At 38.8% G+C, this 19,392-nt stretch overlaps 1 protein-coding gene and 1 long non-coding RNA gene across 3 annotated transcripts in view; one reads left to right on the forward strand and one right to left on the reverse strand.

Annotated features, from left to right (window-relative positions):
* Positions 1–12,981, reverse strand: part of LOC121952564 (glucocorticoid receptor-like) — a 79,894-nt gene extending 66,913 nt beyond the window's left edge. For both annotated transcript variants that reach the window (XM_042499329.2, XM_042499328.2), the window contains exons 1-2: positions 12,503–12,981; positions 9,414–10,657 (exon numbers count right to left, since the gene is read on the reverse strand). In XM_042499329.2, coding sequence (XP_042355263.1) covers positions 9,414–10,648 — 1,235 coding nt within the window. In that variant the 5' untranslated portion in view covers positions 10,649–10,657; positions 12,503–12,981. The remainder of the gene's footprint in view (positions 1–9,413; positions 10,658–12,502) is intronic.
* Positions 12,982–13,144: 163 nt separating this feature from the next.
* Positions 13,145–18,921, forward strand: LOC148187260 (uncharacterized). The gene is made up of 2 exons (XR_015778907.1): positions 13,145–14,090; positions 17,241–18,921. It is a non-coding gene; the product is annotated as an uncharacterized LOC148187260 (long non-coding RNA).
* Positions 18,922–19,392: the final 471 nt, after the last annotated feature.

Consider the following 19,392-nt stretch of genomic DNA (forward strand, 5'->3'; position numbering starts at 1 on the left):
TTTGTGGAGAAGATAAATAGATGAACTAACAGTGATCCCTAAACCTTAGCAATCACACCCAGGCAACACCCAGACTCCTTTTACCCAATCAGAAACCTCCTGAAGGCAAGGGACGTGTGGATTCCTTCAACAGATTAAGGGCATTCCCCTCCTTACTGACTCGGGAAGGAGGGTTTAAAGATGATCGCATCTGTTAGATGACGACAACCCACATTCACTCAGACAGGATGCACGACGCAAGCAGACCAACAAAATATCTCGCAATTTAGCGAGCACACAGACACAGAAAAGCAGATGCAGTAAAGAAAAATACGGAATGGCTTTGTGCCCAAACTGCTCTGAGGGTTTATACAGTAACAGGCAATCATGGAAAAGCAGCGGAGGCAGGAAATTCCACCAACTTGATTCATCGATCAGAGAACAAGTCATGACACATCAAACTTTACAGGCCTTGCAATGAAACAGAACACCAACAAAATTCTTTTTTCACTGTTTGTTTTCCTGCAGGAGGCGCTTTCATGCTTATTTCTAAATCTGCTCAAACAACACAGGAAGTGGAAAACATTCATCACAGTAAGAGAAGGAGAAAAAAATCTATTAGCGGGAGGAATTTGGGATAATGATCAATCTGAATAATTTAATTAAAAACATAAAAGGGTAGGCTGGATTTGAATTGTAAATTGTTTCCATGCAACTTTTACCACATAAAAAGTTGTTATTTAAAATGTCAGTATTACAATTGAAAAAATCACAGATATAATTTTTTTTAATTTTTTTTATCCATGACTTATTGTCCTGATTTCTAGCACCAGATTCATCTGAATTAACCACTGACAGATGAAGAGATTCATGCAGTGCATCACAGCAAAGACAGGATAAGAAATTATTACGCTTTTATAGGTCTGGGTGATATGGAGGAAATCACATAGCACAATATTTTTGACAAAATACCTCAATAGCAATATAGCAGCTATAACACTGGATTGATGATTGGCTGCTTCCACAAAGTATTTACACAATGAGATTTTTGGTAATCATCAGTAATGTGGATATAAAGTGGGGAGAAGCAAATAATAGAACAGCTAGAACAATCTGGTAAAAAAAAATATCATCACTTTACTGCAGCCTTTAAAACCAGAAAAAGACAGCTCTTATGCTATAATACAATATCCAAAATCCAAGATGATATCTAGTCTCATATCACAATATCGCTATAATAATGATATATTGTCGAGCCCTACTTTTATAAAAGATAATGTTTACCTTCAGAGGACAAGAGGTGTTATATCACTTAGTGTAGCCATGTTTAATAATTAAGTGAGATTATTACATATATTGTGGTCTGAATTGATTCTAAGAAATGCATCAGCATCTGCAAATTTTGTGCATGCCGGAGACAAGGTTGGGGAATAAAGCTTTTTGGTTTTTTTCTGTTTTTAGTGTTTGTGGTGGGGGCACAGCTAACCACCTCCACTAACCAGTTTCCTGGGGAAAACCCTGATATGAGATGCATGGCATCTAGTTTATGCAAATTTCCCACAGCTTTTTTGTTTTTGTTGCTTTTTTGTTTTGTTTCTTGAACAACGTTGATTGTGGAGAGTTGTTGCTTTTGACTTATTTGGGATTTTTCTGATTTTCAAAAAAATGTTGTTTATATCCAATAAGAATTCCTCAAAGCCACTTGGTCACATGGCTTCAGTAATACACATTATGACTTTTCAGGAAAGGCAACACTTATAACACACTGACCACAAAGTAAAAGATAAATATAGCTGCCACAGGATGCAATGGACCCTAATAAAATTAATAATTAGAGCTGTACAGTACTTTTGTGATTACTAGTTAACATGCAAATCACACAATTTCTGAGAAAACCTACAAAATAATAAAAGCAATAATGTAATAATCATTACTTTTTTTATGTACCTGGAACGGCACTTCGCCATTCATCTCCACAGGGAGCAAAGGGGGCAGCAGTCTGAGCCATTCTAGCTGCTAGACACCACACTTCCCGTTTCCGGATAGAGCTGTTGCCAAATATAACATGCACAATCCTCTGTTTAAGAAGTACAGTGAGTCAGGTCAGTCAAGGCTATTAATGCTCACGCCTGACACACGCAAACAGTTAGCCCACCGAGCTTTATGGGAACATAGCTGGAGAAGCATTCGAAAAAGACTGCTGACCCTCACAAACTGACACGGTTGTTGCCTTTATTCAATTTCTGGCCCAACTGCTGCAAAATGAGCTTGGTTACACTGTAAGCCATCGAATTTATGACATAGGGACAGACATGCACTTGAAGGAACTTTAAAGCATAGTGCTCATGGCCATAACATAATTTATTAGACAAGGATGAGTTTAGAAAGAATCCCATTGGAGTTATCCAAGGATATCGTACTCTATTCTGAGTAATGGAAATCTACACCAAGAAATGCCCTTCAGCGCCAACTATCCACAGCCATCACATGATGTGCAATGAGGCATTTGTCAGTGCATATGTTTGTCTGTTCATAGTGCACAGTATGTGGGTGTATTGTGTATACATTACTTAGAGCAGATGCGTGTGTGGAAACAATACAGTATTTAACTAAATCTAAGCACAAATGTTTGTAAGTGGCAACACTGGCTACTACACTGGGGCAAAATATACAGAATTTTCAAAGAAGAATAATCAATATGCCATTGAAAGAACACAGTGCTGGGAGAACGGGAAGTTTAAGAAACAGTTTTCTCTTCTCTTGGTCTAAAAGAGGGACACTGTTGCACAAAATCAAGAAGTGTAGAGTAAATTACACTTAGTTTTGATTTGGCTTTTTAAAATCAGCGTATATGATTTAATGTTATAGACGCTCGTTATCATTAAGAAACTTGTGGACTTTGACTTAGAAAGAACAAAGCTACTCTCTCCAAGGTCAAGATTGATCTTTTACATTAAACATATATGACATTCAACTAATGCCCTGTACACATTATAGACCAAGTAATGTATATTCAACTTGTTATGAGTTTGTTGTGAACTGTAGTCATTTTTGGAAGTGTGTTTTGAAACACACTATGAAGAAAAGATAATTTAAGTAAAAGGAATATTTCTTAAAACATTACAAACTGCAGCATCACAATTTAACTGATATTATTTAGCACTTTTCTGAAAAAAAAAGCTTTGCAAAAATCTTACTTATTTTAGAGCCAGATGCATACTATTGACAGGGTCTCTTTTACTTGCCTTTGTATTTCTTTCCATCATTTGCAGAGATTAAAAAGAAGAGCTTTGTCTTGAAAAAATAGGTTAAGTCTGTCTTGTGGCCTGTCATACAGGCCTTGGATATGTCATGACACCTAACACCCCTATAAACATACCAGCAGCCACAAAACAGCCTTTAAAAAGAATCAGCTTGGCTGCTAAGAAGCCCAGACCTCCTTTGGCTCTCTGCACCACAGTGACCTCAGCTGAAGTCTACATGAAAGAGTCAGTACAGTAGGGAGAGAACAAGTTAGACAGACAGAGGGAAGAAGAGTAATGAGATAGAGTGAATGAAAGAGCATCTTGTTGGAAAACAAGCCTTGGATAATGATCAGATCTGCCATTTCTGCTGTAAGGCTGTTTAGACTGCATATATAAAGCCTTTTTGAGAAAGAGAATATTGCTATTATATCAGGGTGATCTTTCTGTTGCACAATGACAACCAAATTAGAGATACTGTCTTTAAAAATTGAACTTTAAACGAGTCTTTGCGGGGCATCAAAGGATTCTAACACAGTTTGTAAAGATTTGTTAGGCTTCAGAGAGAGACTTCTTCACTCAAGGATATACATTAACAGCATTAGTACTGCTCCATGCAGAGTAATGTGAGGTGTAACATCACACACTCAACATGTTGCATGGATGTTTGTGTCCAGGCTCCGAAATTAACACCCACCAAGCGCCAAATGCAGACGGATTTTCCGTTTGAGTAAATCTTGGAAGGCTATCCACCACACTGGCGGGTAAATATTTGTACCAAAATAGTCATGTAATAAAAAACTATACCTAGAGTCTCTACTGCAAAAAGTTATTTCGGACACTGTTTGTGTCCCACATGAACATCAAAACCCTGTCCTGCTAATCGTTAGAGCAAAATGGTAAGTGAGTGTTGTTGGACACACAAAACAAAATAGGATGTGGTATTAAACAATAAGATGCAGAAAAAGGCAAAAAGCAGTGGATTGTAGCCCTGCATACAGCAATGGCTATCAGTAAGCCTATTAAGCAACAGGAACAGAAACAATGTGGATTGAGGTTGGCATAATCTTAGAGATTACAAATCCAGGAAATTGAGTCAACAGAGACTGACCTAGTTTGGTTTAAGTTTGTTTTACCTGCCTGTTGTGAAGTGACTATAATGAGGACACTTACACTAGGACTTGAAATTCCCTGTACGCAGCTTATATAGTGTATATGTATGGCATGTTAAAAAAATAGCAAAAGCAGAATTACTTATCATGTGAAACTTTACGAACAATAATGAACAAGGTTTTTCTTGTTTTTTTTTTGTTTCACTTTATAGGACATAAAAGTAAAATAACACAATTTAGAGGGGCACTTGCAGAACACAGACCTCCACTAAGGCCAAAAGTCCTCTCTCTAAAGTAACATCATTTATATATATATATATATATATATATATATATATATATATATATATATATATATATATATATATATATATATATATATATGCCTCAGGCTTTTCAAAACAAATATTCAACTATTCTTTTTTTTTCTTCATATAAACTGTTAGGCAACTACAGGTACTTCAACAACTTCTGGTAATATTATAAACAAGCCAAGTTAGCCATGTGAGCTAACGCCTGATAATGCGTGCAAACTATTCTCAGGACAGATCAGAAATGTGCAATTTTTTGCTGACATTTGATATCAAATAAAAGCCAGAGACTGTGTTGTATAAAGTTGCTGTGAGCAATAAATTCGCCTAATTCTAAGCAGAGGGCAGATGATAACATAATTTAGGAGCCTGACCATGCAAAATCTCTCTTCCTCTGAGCAGCTGCCTTCGTCTCACTCAAACTCATGATCTGCCCTGTGATGTGCGCCAAAATCTTCCTTGGCTTATACACCCTGCCACTAAGTTTCATGAAAATCCGGCCATTTTTGCTGCATAAAGTCTCCCCTCTATTACTTTAAATTTGTCTCTGAAACTGTCAGCAGACTACCCACTTTGTTGTGAGGCTTGTATCGAGAAGGGGAAGGCCAGCTAAGTCTTACACTGTGATTGGCCTGTAGGAGCTGTAAGTTGCAGTTAAGTATAAAGTAATATTTTCCCAATTTATGTTTTTTGTTTGTTCGTTTGTTTGTTTCACAAATGGTAAACCTTTTGTTTTGGAATAAAATGCCACATAAATATCTGAAAAATGTTGTTGTTTACCAAATCTAAAAATAGATGACATTTTACACTTTGCATGCTGAGCATTGTTGCAAAACATGGAAGCTCATGTGCTTAGATTCTTTCCTTACCTGTCTGATTTATTTATTTCGTTTTAGAGTTGGCAACATTGAGTTAGGCTGGCTGTTTATTGCAGCAGAAGAGCATCAAACAACAGACAGGGAAAAATAACCGTAAAAAAACTGATGGGCTTTTTTTTTTTTTTTTTTTTAAATATATGCTAAAAGTTATTTGAAGAGCAGCAAACAGTCCACTGAACCACCACAGCTTTATGAAGCATCGGCTAACCCCAGTCTAGCAGAACACTATTTTATGATGCATTAGCAAAATGATGCATTTTGCATACAACACTAATTTTACTGCACTTCAAATGAATGCACAATTTTCATATTTAAAAAAAGATGCATTTGTGGTCAGCGTTCCTTTTGATATCCAGGATCTACAGCACACTTCTAACATAATGGTGTGTGTGTTTGTATGACATCTTCGTGTGTACAGCTTTTGCATGCCTGTGTGAAATATGGAGAGCTCTGAGGGGCCCATTAGGGTTGAGAAGGTGAGAAGAATAAAGTGGATGAGTGACAGTTTAAGCAGAGAGAAGCAGCAGCACAGCAGATCTGTACACGTGGCCTTCCAGCATCCTTGTGTGTGTATATACACACACACACATACACACAGACAGACACAGTCTGTCTTGCTCTGGCCCACACTGACACATGCAGCACAGCAACAGAGAAGAGTCTACATCAACTTTTAAACCATTTTTCGTCTGTGTCAGTATGACTCACACATATAAGATGAAAAGATTCGTAGGCGTAGTATTTTACAAAGCAATCTACTGTATGCAAAAAAATAATGCAGCATAGAAAAAAAATGAAGCACAAGTTGAAAAAAATCCACTTTATGGAAGAAGTATCATGATGCATATCTTAACTAATGAATCTTAAACAATGTTTCAGGGGCCTCATTTCACCCTGTGCGTGAAGCAACAACATTTGTTCATTTGATTATCAGTTACATAACGAGAGGCTTGAGCCAAGCAACGTGAATAAGCCAAATCGTGTTCCAACTGCACTGAAAATTTCCACAGAAAAGCTAGGTGGGCTTCATGATTTACATTTGAGTATATGGTTGCCATATTAACTCAGGTGGTAACCAGGCAGCCAGTCACTTTTCTATAGTCATTCTAACTTTGGGGTCCACTCAGCATCAAATGAAATAATGCAACAACACTGCAGTAAAATATAAATTTGTCAGCTTACCTACTGCATATTCCATACAGCAGTGTATTCCAATGTTATAGTTTGTTATATTATATTGAATTACACTATATTGTGTACATCTCCTGTGCAAGAAATGCAATTCCCAGTGAAACAACAGTACTGTGTCTACAGCCCAGCTGGCCGTTAATGTCAATATGCATTGATATTTTGTTGATTTTATGTTGTGGCATTGGGTGACCAAAATTCAATGGCACGACACCTTCTAGTCTGATGCCATCATCAATTTGACATTGAATAAGAATGACAGATAATATTTTTTTGGTCAAACACACATTTAGTTTCAGATAGAGCAGAAACAATTGGTCTTTTGATCAATTAATCAAAAGAAAGAAAATGTATTTGCAATCTTTGATTCAAGAACAAATGAAATGAAAACAATCATTTCGATCAATCTGATCATTTTCATCATATGTGCACTATATTAATGTAAGAAATTTGATTACTTAATCATTGTCATACCACATTTTTTGTTGGCTCATTGGTAAGTCAGTTTGTTTTTGTAATTTGTTTGTGTGTTACCTTGTTTTTGCACAGCACTGTTAAGATCTTGCAGAGTGCAGAGTGCCCTGCTTCACAGGAACACAGTATGACAACACACACCGTGCTGGTGCAACGAGAATCAACATACCAGAGAGTAGTTCGGGTACACAAGCACTGTGGCACAGATTCTTGGCATTACGAGGCTTTGTTATTTAAAAACAACACTGTTTGTTGTTTGAATGAATTAAGAAGTGAGAAAACACGTGTTGCCACATCAGCTTGACTAGAAATTTTAAAAGACTTAATGAAATGGCAGTTGACTGGGATGCCATCTTTGAATTTCTACAAAGCTTTTTTTTTTGTATCAGTGTTTATGGTAGCTATCAAGTCCACTATAGTCAATTACAGAAGAAAATAATGAAAAACAAACAGTTTGGATTTATGAACCACGACACCAAGACTTTTCCACAGTTTAAATTTGATTAACACAACAACCCAGGAGCGTATCAGTGTGGCAGCAGGGAGATAACAGAGGCTGACACCCATGTTCATCTTTAACTTGTTTACAGAGCAGCCTGAGCCAAACACCTCAATGGCTCTTTCAGAAGAGCAGTACTGACTCGCATTATGACCCCTCATTAATCAAACACATCTTGTGATCTGACCATTCAAGCCGTAGTCACAAAGGAGCTCATAAAACAGCAAATAAATCTCTCACTCTCAAAGGTCCACTCACTGTCAGTTCAGCGATCAGATTTAAGCTGACATGAGACGCGAGACACTTCTCATTCTCACCCTGTGGCACCTTAAATAATAACTTCCCTCACATTAAATGTGTCCACGATGTATTCTCAGAAGTCCACATATCAATTTCTCTCAATGAGTCATTTCCTGTTAGAATGACTCATTTGCGTAACTCTGGGATATCTTTATAAGCAGCACTGTGCTGCAGCACAATTTTGGAAAAGTACCAGAGGGCGGATCATGGTCAAATTATGCTGAGTTATTATGCATGAGAACAATTTCACAACAGTGCCCAAAAAAATATTGATTTTCATTATCTGATTTTGAGCAACCACAAAAATGAAGAAAAAGTTTTAAAGATTCTAGAATCACCAAAGCTGCAATACACACAAGATAGGAAATATTTCTGCATTGTCTATTAACTGTCTCTTCAGGGTGACTATCACCGTCTCAACTAATTAACTTCACTTCCTTATTCAACAGGATTTCTTTTCCCTCCTGCCTCATTGTAACCTGGCAACTAATTCATCACCTTTCTGCAAATCTTTCTACTCCGATGATATTCATGTAGACAAAGGAGAATATAGTCCTATGTTTGATTGGTCATGGATTTCCGAAAATGTGATGAGACATGGAGCAATTGTAGGAATGTGTGTCCTGCTGTGTCTGTCTATTGGAGGTGGTGAGCAACAAATGCCTTCCACCCCCAGGATGCTAGCATTTCTCTCTAAAAGAAAAAAAAAGTCACAAACATACAAACACATGAGCACTCTTTTCTTCTTGAATTGATGTTTCTTTTGTGCAAGAATCACTCTGGAAGACTCAGGCTGAACTGCTGTGAAATGCATCAAATGTCATTTTCCAAAATGCACACTCAGAGTGTCCTGCAGGGAACTGAAGTGCCCTAATACACCACTGAGCTTGATTTGATTTCGGGAGCATCAACTTAGAACCAGATATTTTCTGTGGTTGCAGGAGCCGAAGTGCAAAAAGAGATTTTCTTTATTTTTTTGGAGGAGAAAATAATTTGCACTCTCTCGCTGTTTATTCTCACATTTTTAAATCAAATGCATGTTCATAGAATTACTTCCCTGCTAAAATTTACACTCATAATTGAAGCTATCAACAACAAGTCACATCGAAAGCCAAATCCAATGTGTTTATCCTTATACGGGGTCATACTGCAAATAGCTTTTGTGCTGAATATCTGACAGATTTTTAAAAGACAGAACAGCAGGTCACTAAGTGTATATCAAGGTCCCTACTACAAAAAAATGACCACAGCTAAGACTACCGTATAGCAAGAATAATCATCAACTCCTCTTTGGACCATGTGCCTAACACATTTTAAAGCCTTGCCTCTGAGCACAAAAAGGCAAGCACACTAAGTATGAAAGCAAACACCAAATCTGCCACAGAGCCAAAAGTAAACAAAGAGGGATAAAATAATTCCATGAGACGTACCTGGAGAAGCTGACAGAAAAAGCAGCCAAGGCTGAGGGAAGTCCATCGTCTGCCCTCTGTAACCCGGACGACTCTCCAAATCTATTCCCCCTGGTCCAGCTCTCCCCAGCGAGAGGCATGTTTGAATACATGCCAAAAGGCTTCTGCTCTTGTAGGCCCATTGTGGAGGACGGGTTGGCTCTGTAGTGGTAGCTAGGTCCTGCACCAACGCCCATAGGTGAGGACATGGTGCCTCCTCCATGGAGAGAGCTCATGCTGCTCTGGAGACACTGCGACTGGCAGAATCCATCGCCGTCTTGTTTCTCCTGCTTGACCACACCAGGAGTACGGATGTGGATGAAGGAGTCGTCGGGATCCTTCTCCTCCTTGATCATAACACTGGAGAGCAGTGATGTAGGCTGCTGTTGATGGTGAAGCTGATGTTGCTGGTGCTGTAGAAGATGGTGCTGCTGGTGCTGATGCTGCATAGGGTGTTGCTGCTGGTCCGTGCCGTTCACATTGGTACAGTTTACTCCGTTACCCACAGGAGGCTTTGTTTCCTTTAGCATGCCGCCGACAGGACCACCAACACCACCACTGCTGTTGTGTAGGATGTTATCCAAGTGTGCCACTTCTGAATCCAACTCAAAAACGCTGATTTCTGGCAGAGAATTCGGAAGGTCCAGGTCTTGCCAAATCTCGGTATCCTCGATTAAGCGACCGCTGTTGCCATCCAAATCACACTGGCCAGCAACTGTGTGTCCGCTGTAAGATACCAGGTCTTTATCCAGAGAAAAATTCCCCTCCTGCTTGATGGGCTGGGGAAAAAGGTCAGGCAGAGGGAGGTTTACCAGGATTGAGGAGACGGAGGTGCTAATGACGGAGGGGGACGTCCGCTCGACATCGGACATACTCTGTTTCAACAACGGCAAGTTGTCTTCCATGGTGAATGCACCAATATCCTGGTGTTGTTTCTGCATTCTAATTATTTTACCCTCCTCAATGTCCGAGCCCTTGCACAGGACATGATGTTGAGGGGACTCAAAGAGGCCTCCAAGGTCCCCCTGGTCTTTGGTTCCACCCGGTCCACTTGGGGCCACTGTGGGCAGGGGAAGAGAACCAGGTCTCAGGTGCGTTGCAGTCTGGAGCAGTGAACCAGCCGTGTCACCCATATCTCTGCCTAGTCCAGGTCCCGTCTCCCCAAATGTCAGGCTGTCGTCTCGATTACCGTTACGCTTCAGTCCACCCTGATCCATTTCTTTATCCTGACAGGACAGCGAGGGTGAGCCACAGAGTGCACAACACAGAGAGAGAGAAAGAGAGAGGAGACAAAGTTAGGCTATAAAAACAGAAAACAGAAAAATAGAGAACTTAGTAATTTATTTATCTTTAAAAAGTGAGATCTGCATTAAAACGGTGTTATGCCACAGTTTAAAAGCATCTGCCAGTGCAAGGCTCATGTCTGCTATTATTACTCTGCCCACACTGTTCTCCAAATTTATTTGTTTATTTTTATTTCTGTAGAAGTGACAGCAGTTGTATCAAACAGGCCATTTCTGCCTCTCACACCCACACTGGAGCAATATGGCAGAGGTTCAAATGGCACAAACAATGCTGAGAAAAATCAGTAGACGGGGGGAAGGGGGGGCAGAACCATTACATAACATAACTGACTATAATGTCCATGTTTTTTGTTTGAAATGTACCCTCCACTCAACTCAAACATCAGGACTTGGAAAACAAGCCCAGGCATAACTCGTGTTAAAGGCAGTGCCACTGACAGTCCCACATACAGCCGAGCATGTGTGCAGCAACATACATCTGTCAAAAGAGATTAACCCACTGTGGGCCTCTGGGCATTTGCAGCAGTCACCAAATAACTGTCAATCTCCGTTTGCAAGGCAGCGCAAATGAACAATTGAGTCGAAACTTCATTTGCAAAATTTGAAATGTAAATTAAAGTACAATTAAAGAAAAAAAATCAAGTCAAATCTGGGGGCAGCAGCCGCCGCAAAACAAAAGCTCTCTGTGCAAGTGAGGATTCTGCAGTATTCAACTGTTGATCATTAACAACGATAGCTGCCATATCTGAAGGGGCAGAAAAGAACGAACCAGGCAAGCTGTCACTTGCGGCAATTACTGTGTTTAAAAGTCAGTGCCTCTGACTAAATATTGCAAAACCGGCCTGCATCGCTCAGAGCATTCTCAACTACATTATATGCAATAAATGTAAATTTAAAAAAAAAAAAACAAAAAACTTGAAATAGCGCATTGCTGAGCGGTAAAAGATACTTTTCTGTAAATATCTGACCGATGCCATGCAACCGATTGACTCTATTATGTCTGTTTATTGCCTCAAGCAGCGGTCGTGACATTCTTCCTTGAAGACACGACGACATACAGCACACATAAGGTATACAGTGCGGTATAGACAGTGGTTTACAGCACTTCATTTGCACATATCTGCTGCTTCTAGGAATTGACGTGGGTTGACAAGAAAATGGAACAATTATTTATTTTGATCGTACTCCCTGGTGAAGAACTGGACAGATTTTGTTTTGGTCATAGGTTTCTCCACTTTTCCCCGCCCACAGTACAGTATAGATGGTTCTGTACTGTAATCGATACTGCATTCAGACTAATGGGGCACAGTCATCTCTAATTAAAGTTGCTGGTTTAATGCATTTTAGAGGAGACAATGAACGTCTATTAAAGTTTTAAAGAAAAAAAGTTTGAGGTTTCCTGACTTGCTGCTCTGTACTTTTCCTACAGATAAGCGCACCACATCATTACAGCATTAGTGCAACCTGTTGGCTGCGATGGGAAATTGCACTGATCACACGCCTACAGCCGGAGCCGCTGATAAGCTGCCGATCCGTTGAAGTTTGTGCAACATTTTCTTCTTCTCACACGCAAAAAAACTGCCCCTGTGAGCTGTCGTGGTGATACTGTCAGTGGTTGGCACGGTGCACGACTGACAGTGTCAGTGCACCCTCCACGCAGCACCAGCGACGCGCCTCGTCGGCCTACCTCGAGGAAACAACCAGCCCCTCACCATATTTCCCCAGCCAAATAACAAGACAAGTGGGGGCATTAGAAGCAAAGCGTACCTGTGGTGAAAGAAGGATGCGCTACACCAGGTTAGGTCATCTCCCGTTTGTCCAAGTTGGAGGAAAAAAAATGTGTGAAATAACGCGATGTCCACACAGTCAATAGAGCCCCTTCTTTGCCGTAACGTTGCGTGGTGAAATGTCAGCTGGATCTGTTGCCGCCTCTCTGCCCACACGGCAGAAAAACATCGTCCGCAGTAGCAACTATTTTATAAGTAAAGTCAACAACGCCGTTGACCTAGCAGGAGCTGGCGAGATCCACCGTGTGCGCCGTTTCGCCGATCTGTCGGTAACTTTTAACGCACGTCGCCGGTAGCTGGGGTGGAAAAAAAGTAATCGATAGGTCGCTCGTTCGCAAATTCAGGACAATTCCGTAATTAATCCACAGATCTGCGAGGCGATATTCTGCTCTTGCGCCATTAAACCCGTGAGTACATTAAAGTTATATAATACAGCCGTGGCGCACTCAACTGCAAACTCAGGCAGGGCAGGGCGGACAGTTAGTGAAGCGGTGTGAAGCTAAGTGAAACAAGTATGGCACATCCGGCTTGGCATTTCAGAATAAAAGCTGTGCTGTTACAAATGACATACATACATATTGAAAATGAACAGTTTAAAGCGGAGAAATTTACCACCATACTTTTCCATAACAGAGGTTGATATATATATATACCAGTGGAAATTTACAGAGTGATTTCTAATAGTATTGCCTAAGGGAAGCACATATGAAGCTAAAGACTTCAGTATGCTGGAAGGGTTGGTCATTAATTTGAACAAACTGAGAACGATCTGATAAGTATTATTAAACCAGCTTAGTGCCAATCTGTGTAGTAAGATTTGATAGTCAATTGTGTAAAAAGGCAACAGGCACAGTGGCCACAGTCAGAGTGATTTGTACAACGTGTTGTTTAAAAAAAGAATACAAAAGAGATTATGCATACAGAAAGGGAGTAATAGGTCATACACAGCAAGGAGGTGCTTTATCTGAAAATATTACCATATTAGTCTTTGTCATACAAAAAAAATTCAGTAAGGGGTTCCAGGTATTCTTTAACGCAGAATCTCAGGCTCTCCAGATATAATGTTTTTGCCATTTCATTTAACCATAAATCATATAGGAAGAGAGTCCATCTTCCACATATGTAAAACCTCTTAGCAATTACCATTCTAAACAAAACAGCCATTTTTTGTATCTACCGGCAAAGAATAAGGAGGGAATCTCTCCCAGGATAGCTATAAATGGATCAGTTTCCCAAAAGCCTCAAAGAAACAGCAAAAAATGTTCTTCCAATATGTATACAGTTTATTGCATAACCAGAAAGCATATGCTGAATTACTGACTGTAGATTTACAGAGGTTGCAGACCGGTGAGACATAAAATTGTTTTCATTTTTAAAGCGAACCTTTAATAGGGAGATCGCTCAGCTTCCTGTTCTCTTGTTATAAACTTTGGGGTTTTGACGCAGCTGTTAGTTTGACACTTGCCGGTGAACGCCCCTTTCCCTACTGAAACTCTGTGCTGGGGAATCTGTCTCCGTAGGCCACTGCTAAACCTCACGGCATAATGGGATTGAAGAGCCAGCTATAGGTAGTAATTTAAATGTTCTGCTACAGCCTCTCTAACCACCATACCAAGGGTGGTTAGTAGCCTACAAATCCCCTTATAGCTTTGAGTGCGCAGAGTTCATGTTCCTTTTGAGGAATCTCTGAAGGGTCAAATGAGGTTCTGAGCTACGAGGAGGGGTCTATTCTTCCCCAAAGGAAAGCATGTAATCACGATTAGCCTGTTAGAATCCAAAGCCTACTTCATAGTTGTATCCTCAACTATGGAGCAATCTTTTAAAAAGAAAAAGAAAAAAAACCCACCTCAGAGATGGACTACTGAAATGTATCACAAATGAAATAGTTTTAGGCCATGATCAGCAGAATCTGCTGCAAAGCAGACAATGCTTATACACAAACTGTAAATGGTTATGTAAGACAGACATATGAAACCGGTTTGTTTTAACACCCAGTATTATCATTTCAGTATCACTCATCCAGAGTTCTTTTCAGGAAAAATCTGAAAGTTGATTTAATGTAGAAAAAAATATAGGAAATCAATTGCCTTAAAAATGTAAGTAAGTGTAACTTAACTGATGTTACCTTCATAACTTATTAAGTTTAGTTAAAAAAAATGTTATTTACTTAATATTGTGAAGTTGTCGCAGCTTGCAAATGACAAGTTTAATTGAATCAATCTTTCTAAATTTTAGCATCTTCAGTAAACCAAGTATACTGTGCTACAGATCTGTATTGAGCCAGCTGCAAACTAGTCCGTCATATTTGTATATTTTTACACATGCTTACAGAACTTACAGATTTCCTAATTCCATCATCAGCAAAATCCTCTTTGTCATGTTCAAGTTAAATCAGACTGCCTTGGTTTACTGCAGTTGCTAAAATTCAGGGAACACGGTAATTTCACATGCCATTGTTAAGTTGCAACAACTTTGCAAAATCAAGTAAATACATCTAATGTGTCAAGTAAACTTAACACTTTGATATGGTGGACACATAAATGAATATTTAGAATTACATTTACTTTACTTTTTCACGGCAATCAGTTTCCAAGATTATTTTAAGTAAGATCAACTTGTCAGATTTTATAGTGAGAAGAAATACATGATCTGAGATTCACGCCGACAATGAGAAACATACAAGGAGCTGCTGAGGAAGCACAGCCAGTTCGGGATGAGTCCTGTCAAGGGAAAAACAACCTCCTAACAAAACTGCCTTGAGCACTTAGACATCAAGGACATTAATCACCCTCGGACCAGATCTTTCTCTGCTCTTAACAAAGAAGAGGTATAAATGGGGAGCTAAAATAGGGCACAGTGGCTTTTTTGGGGTTTTTATCTACAGCAAATAGTGAGGGGTTAAAGGGCAGGCTGGCAGCCAGCAGCACTCCTAAAACTTGCAGCCTAAACCTTATTTCTTTCTTTTACAAGTTTTTTGAATGATAATACTTTTAAAAGGATGCAGAACACAGAAAGCAGCAAACCCAGCGGTGTAGATTGCAGGGTTAATGCAAGGGCCAAGAAATGACCCAAAATTAGCATATTTTTCACAAAAGAGTGGAAGAAAATTAGTTTTAAAAAGTGGAAATGACCAGGAGAAATGCTTAAAAATTAAAATAAGTCTGTGACATAATTTTAATTATTCAACTATGATAATTATAAATAAAGTTTTTCCCTATTTTTTTTTTCTTTTTTCGCTGTACATTTTCCTTAGCTTTTTTTAAAAAAATTCTGAATCTGCTAATGTATTGCAATTTGTGGGTTGTTTTCTGCAGAATTACTCATTGCCTCATTAGCCATGTTTTTGAAAGAAATTGCACCAGTATTTAAATGGTTAAACTCTTATGAAAGGTGCCTGAGAGCAGTACAAGAAAAGTAATGTTGCTCCAGGTTTTAAAGGGTTAAAGTAGCAGAGGACTTTTATTGTGACAAAATTAAACGAGAACTATGCCCATTTTCAAAAATCATTCATGTTATTCCTAAGGTCTAAGAAAGTCCAAAAATATTTTTGTATACACAAACAAATGTCTCCCAAATCCCAAAACTAGACAGCTAAAACTCAAATTTGTGATGCCATCAGTTATCAAGTTGGAGCTGCTCCAAAAACAATCAAGTAGGAAAGATGTTCTAGGTGACACTGAGAGCACACAGGGAAATTTTCTACGTATATGGGAACAAATTTCTGTTTCAGACCTGAGAACACTATAACAGAATAAAAATCATTTGGGTATTTAAAAAAAAAAACATTTTGTGGGTCCTCAAAATCAGGCTCCTATTCATGTACATTGGAGCAGCTCCAGACTATACATGGTGACATCACAAGTTTGAGAGTTACTTTTCTGGTTTTTGACTGTGAGAGAGAGTATCTCTTGTTCACAAATATTGACTGAACTTTCCCTGGATGGAAATAACATATTGGAATTCTAAATTTAGGTGGTGTACCCCTTTAAAGACATTTCCACTATAAAATGATGCATTAAAAAACCACCGGAATGGAGGAACTAAAGTGTTTGATGCTCAGATTTTCTTGGCAGAGGACTCCTAACCACCTTTTTCAAATTTGTCCCTGTCGATGTTGAAATGAAACCTAAAGAAGAAATAAACAGTCTGCACACTAGATTATGTTCTCATAAATATTTAATATAATTACTACTGTGTATTCTTTTTTCTCTTCTTAAATGATTTCTTTTCCAGCAGTTACATTTTGTTGCCTGCATGTGTGTGCTTTTATTAACTTTTTAAAAAGCAACCTCAACCCTTGAGCACATCCTAATATGTGAGAAACTGGGACCTGTAAATGTTTTGCATTTTTCAGTTTACTGATTATCTAAATTGCTGTGATTTGATTTTCTGTTGATCGACTAACCTTAATCAACTAATCGTTTCATGTATATAAAATACAAAGACAAACTGGAACTGAAAATAAGAGGCACAACAATGTTCTCAATAAACAGACTGCTGGTTCAGTTATAATCTTTAAGAATAGTTCAAAAACTCTCTACTTTTTATGCATTTAAAGGGCCTACTTGAGTATTGACGTGTGACCTTAGTGACTATAAAACCTTTTACAATTCTGTTTGTCACCTTCACCGGACAAGGCCTTCATTTGGAAATTCATTTTCCCTGATGGCACCTCAGTGGACCAGAACAACGGCTAATCTAAGTTATCTGTTCAGCAGAGTTAATATGGGGTAAAGAAGAGGACAAGAAGAAGTGGACTGTCCGGAATGTGCAGACAGGCGCAGACACCCATGCTGTTCCAACTGCAAGAAAAGAAACAAAGATGGGCAGACGCAAACCAACAGGCCAGAAGAAGAAAGAAGGAAAAGCGGCTGGGGGGGGAGGTATGGCCCTCCATGCAAGTCATTCGATTAGAAGGAGCAGTGTGTGTCCTGTGCATGCGGATGTCTCATTAAGGGCTAGCGTGGCTGGAGAGAGGCCGGAGCTCCCCAGGGCCTGAGAAAACCACACTGTTCTCAAAACATCACAGGGAACACTGTGAGTTTTTAATACCGGGTAATGATGGGCGATCCTATTTACCGATAAATAATAATAAAAACACTGGACATGTGGTGCTTCATGTGCATGTATGTACAACTGGGAATTCATGCGGAAAAGTATGTTACTGTGGTTGTGTAATACACCTCGTTCTGTATGCATAGTAGGTTACACTAGTTTTAATGAATGTGCTGCTGCAGAGACAACTTCATGTGAATATTCGTTGATTAATGTACATTCGCATGATGTGCTGGTAGGTAATAGAGGCTAAAGGTCAGGTTTAACATGTTCTTGACCTATGTCAAACAAAACACAACCCAGGATTAAACTTTTGCCTCAAGAGTCACTGGTACCGAGCAGAGGTACATGTTGTACACACATGCATGTGTGCACAGACACACACACACACACACAGTCGTCTGCCCATTTGCTTTTATAAGTGTCCGACCACAGGTAAAAGGCATGGTTGAAAGGTCAGCTCATTCAAATCACAAACAGAGTTTCTCATTAAACCCAGTGGTATCAATGTGGATGTTGTTTTATCTGCTGAGGTTTTAAGATATCTGTCTCTGAGATTTCTTCCTCCAGCCAAGTACAATAAAAGTGAAACAAATTTTGTTTTATGCCTCTTACAGCATTAAAAATGTCCTTTGGAAAACTAAACAGTCTGAGAAACAATGTCCAATGTACTCTTAAAATTACAGACCTTCTCTAAACAAAATTTAATATGATACATTTTTCAGGAATGATTAAGTATCAGTGAATAAAGTGGTGTTTTAAAACACAATGCAAGTATATTTTATATTGTATTCATCATCACAACTTAAAATATCCTCAATTTCAGTATCTCCTGACAGTATTTTGAAAACCTCGTGGGATGAATGTCCTCTTAACACAATCAATAAGATGCATTATAACCTAAAGGCATCATTAGAAAATCAAATCAGAACAGTATTTTCCCCATTTAAACAGTACTTTCCCTGTTCAGTCAGATGACAGTAATCATAGATCTAAAGACATCCTAAAAAAGTTATGCCCATTGGAAGTTGTGATCCAAAACTATGTTAAGTGACCAGCGTCTTGTAACAACTTGTCTTCAGTGTTTATTAACAGGTAATTGTTAACTGTGATAAGCAAAGGTTGAAGCAGTGTTGTAAATGAAGCTTCATATATGCAGAGGCGGGACCAAGTCATCGTTCTGCAAGTCACAAGTAAGTCTAAAGCCTTTGCACTCAAGTCCCAAGTCATAAGTCATGGCAAATCTCAAGTGCTAAACTTTGAGTTTTGAGTGCCAAAGAATTCATAATGTGCTCTTCACCAAATGTAATGCCTTATTAAAAGAGAGTCATGATGTCAGCGAAACATGAGCTCACTATGTTATTATTATTGGAGTTTTTATGTGCAACTTCAAATGTCGAAAGAAGTTGGAAATTGGTGTGTCTCCATCTGTGACATTCAACCCACATGTTTTGCATACTGTTTTTTGTTGAACACTGCATAGTTTTCGTAAACAAATGAAATTATCTTTAGTATAATTTTTGAAACTAGCACTCAGTGACATATTATTAGTTCTTCATGGTTCTCTCCTGCAGCTCAATTAGCTGTCATATTTGTTTCAAACAAAATTATTCTGGGGAATTAAATATTGACTTGCTGTGGATATATAGCTTTAATGTTAGTTGAGGCAGGATATGATGTTTATTTATTTATTTATTTATTTTTATTCTTTTATCTTGGGGGAAGGTATCAGGTATTCTCAAGTCAAAAGGCTCAAGTTCAAGTGAAGTCACAAGTCACTGGTGTTGTATAAGTATATGTCGAGTTGCATGTCTT

Source organism: Plectropomus leopardus, chromosome 15 (genome assembly GCF_026936395.1).
Source record: "Plectropomus leopardus strain MGB_pleo_1.0 chromosome 15, ASM2693639v1, whole genome shotgun sequence".
NCBI lineage: Eukaryota > Metazoa > Chordata > Actinopteri > Perciformes > Serranidae > Plectropomus > Plectropomus leopardus.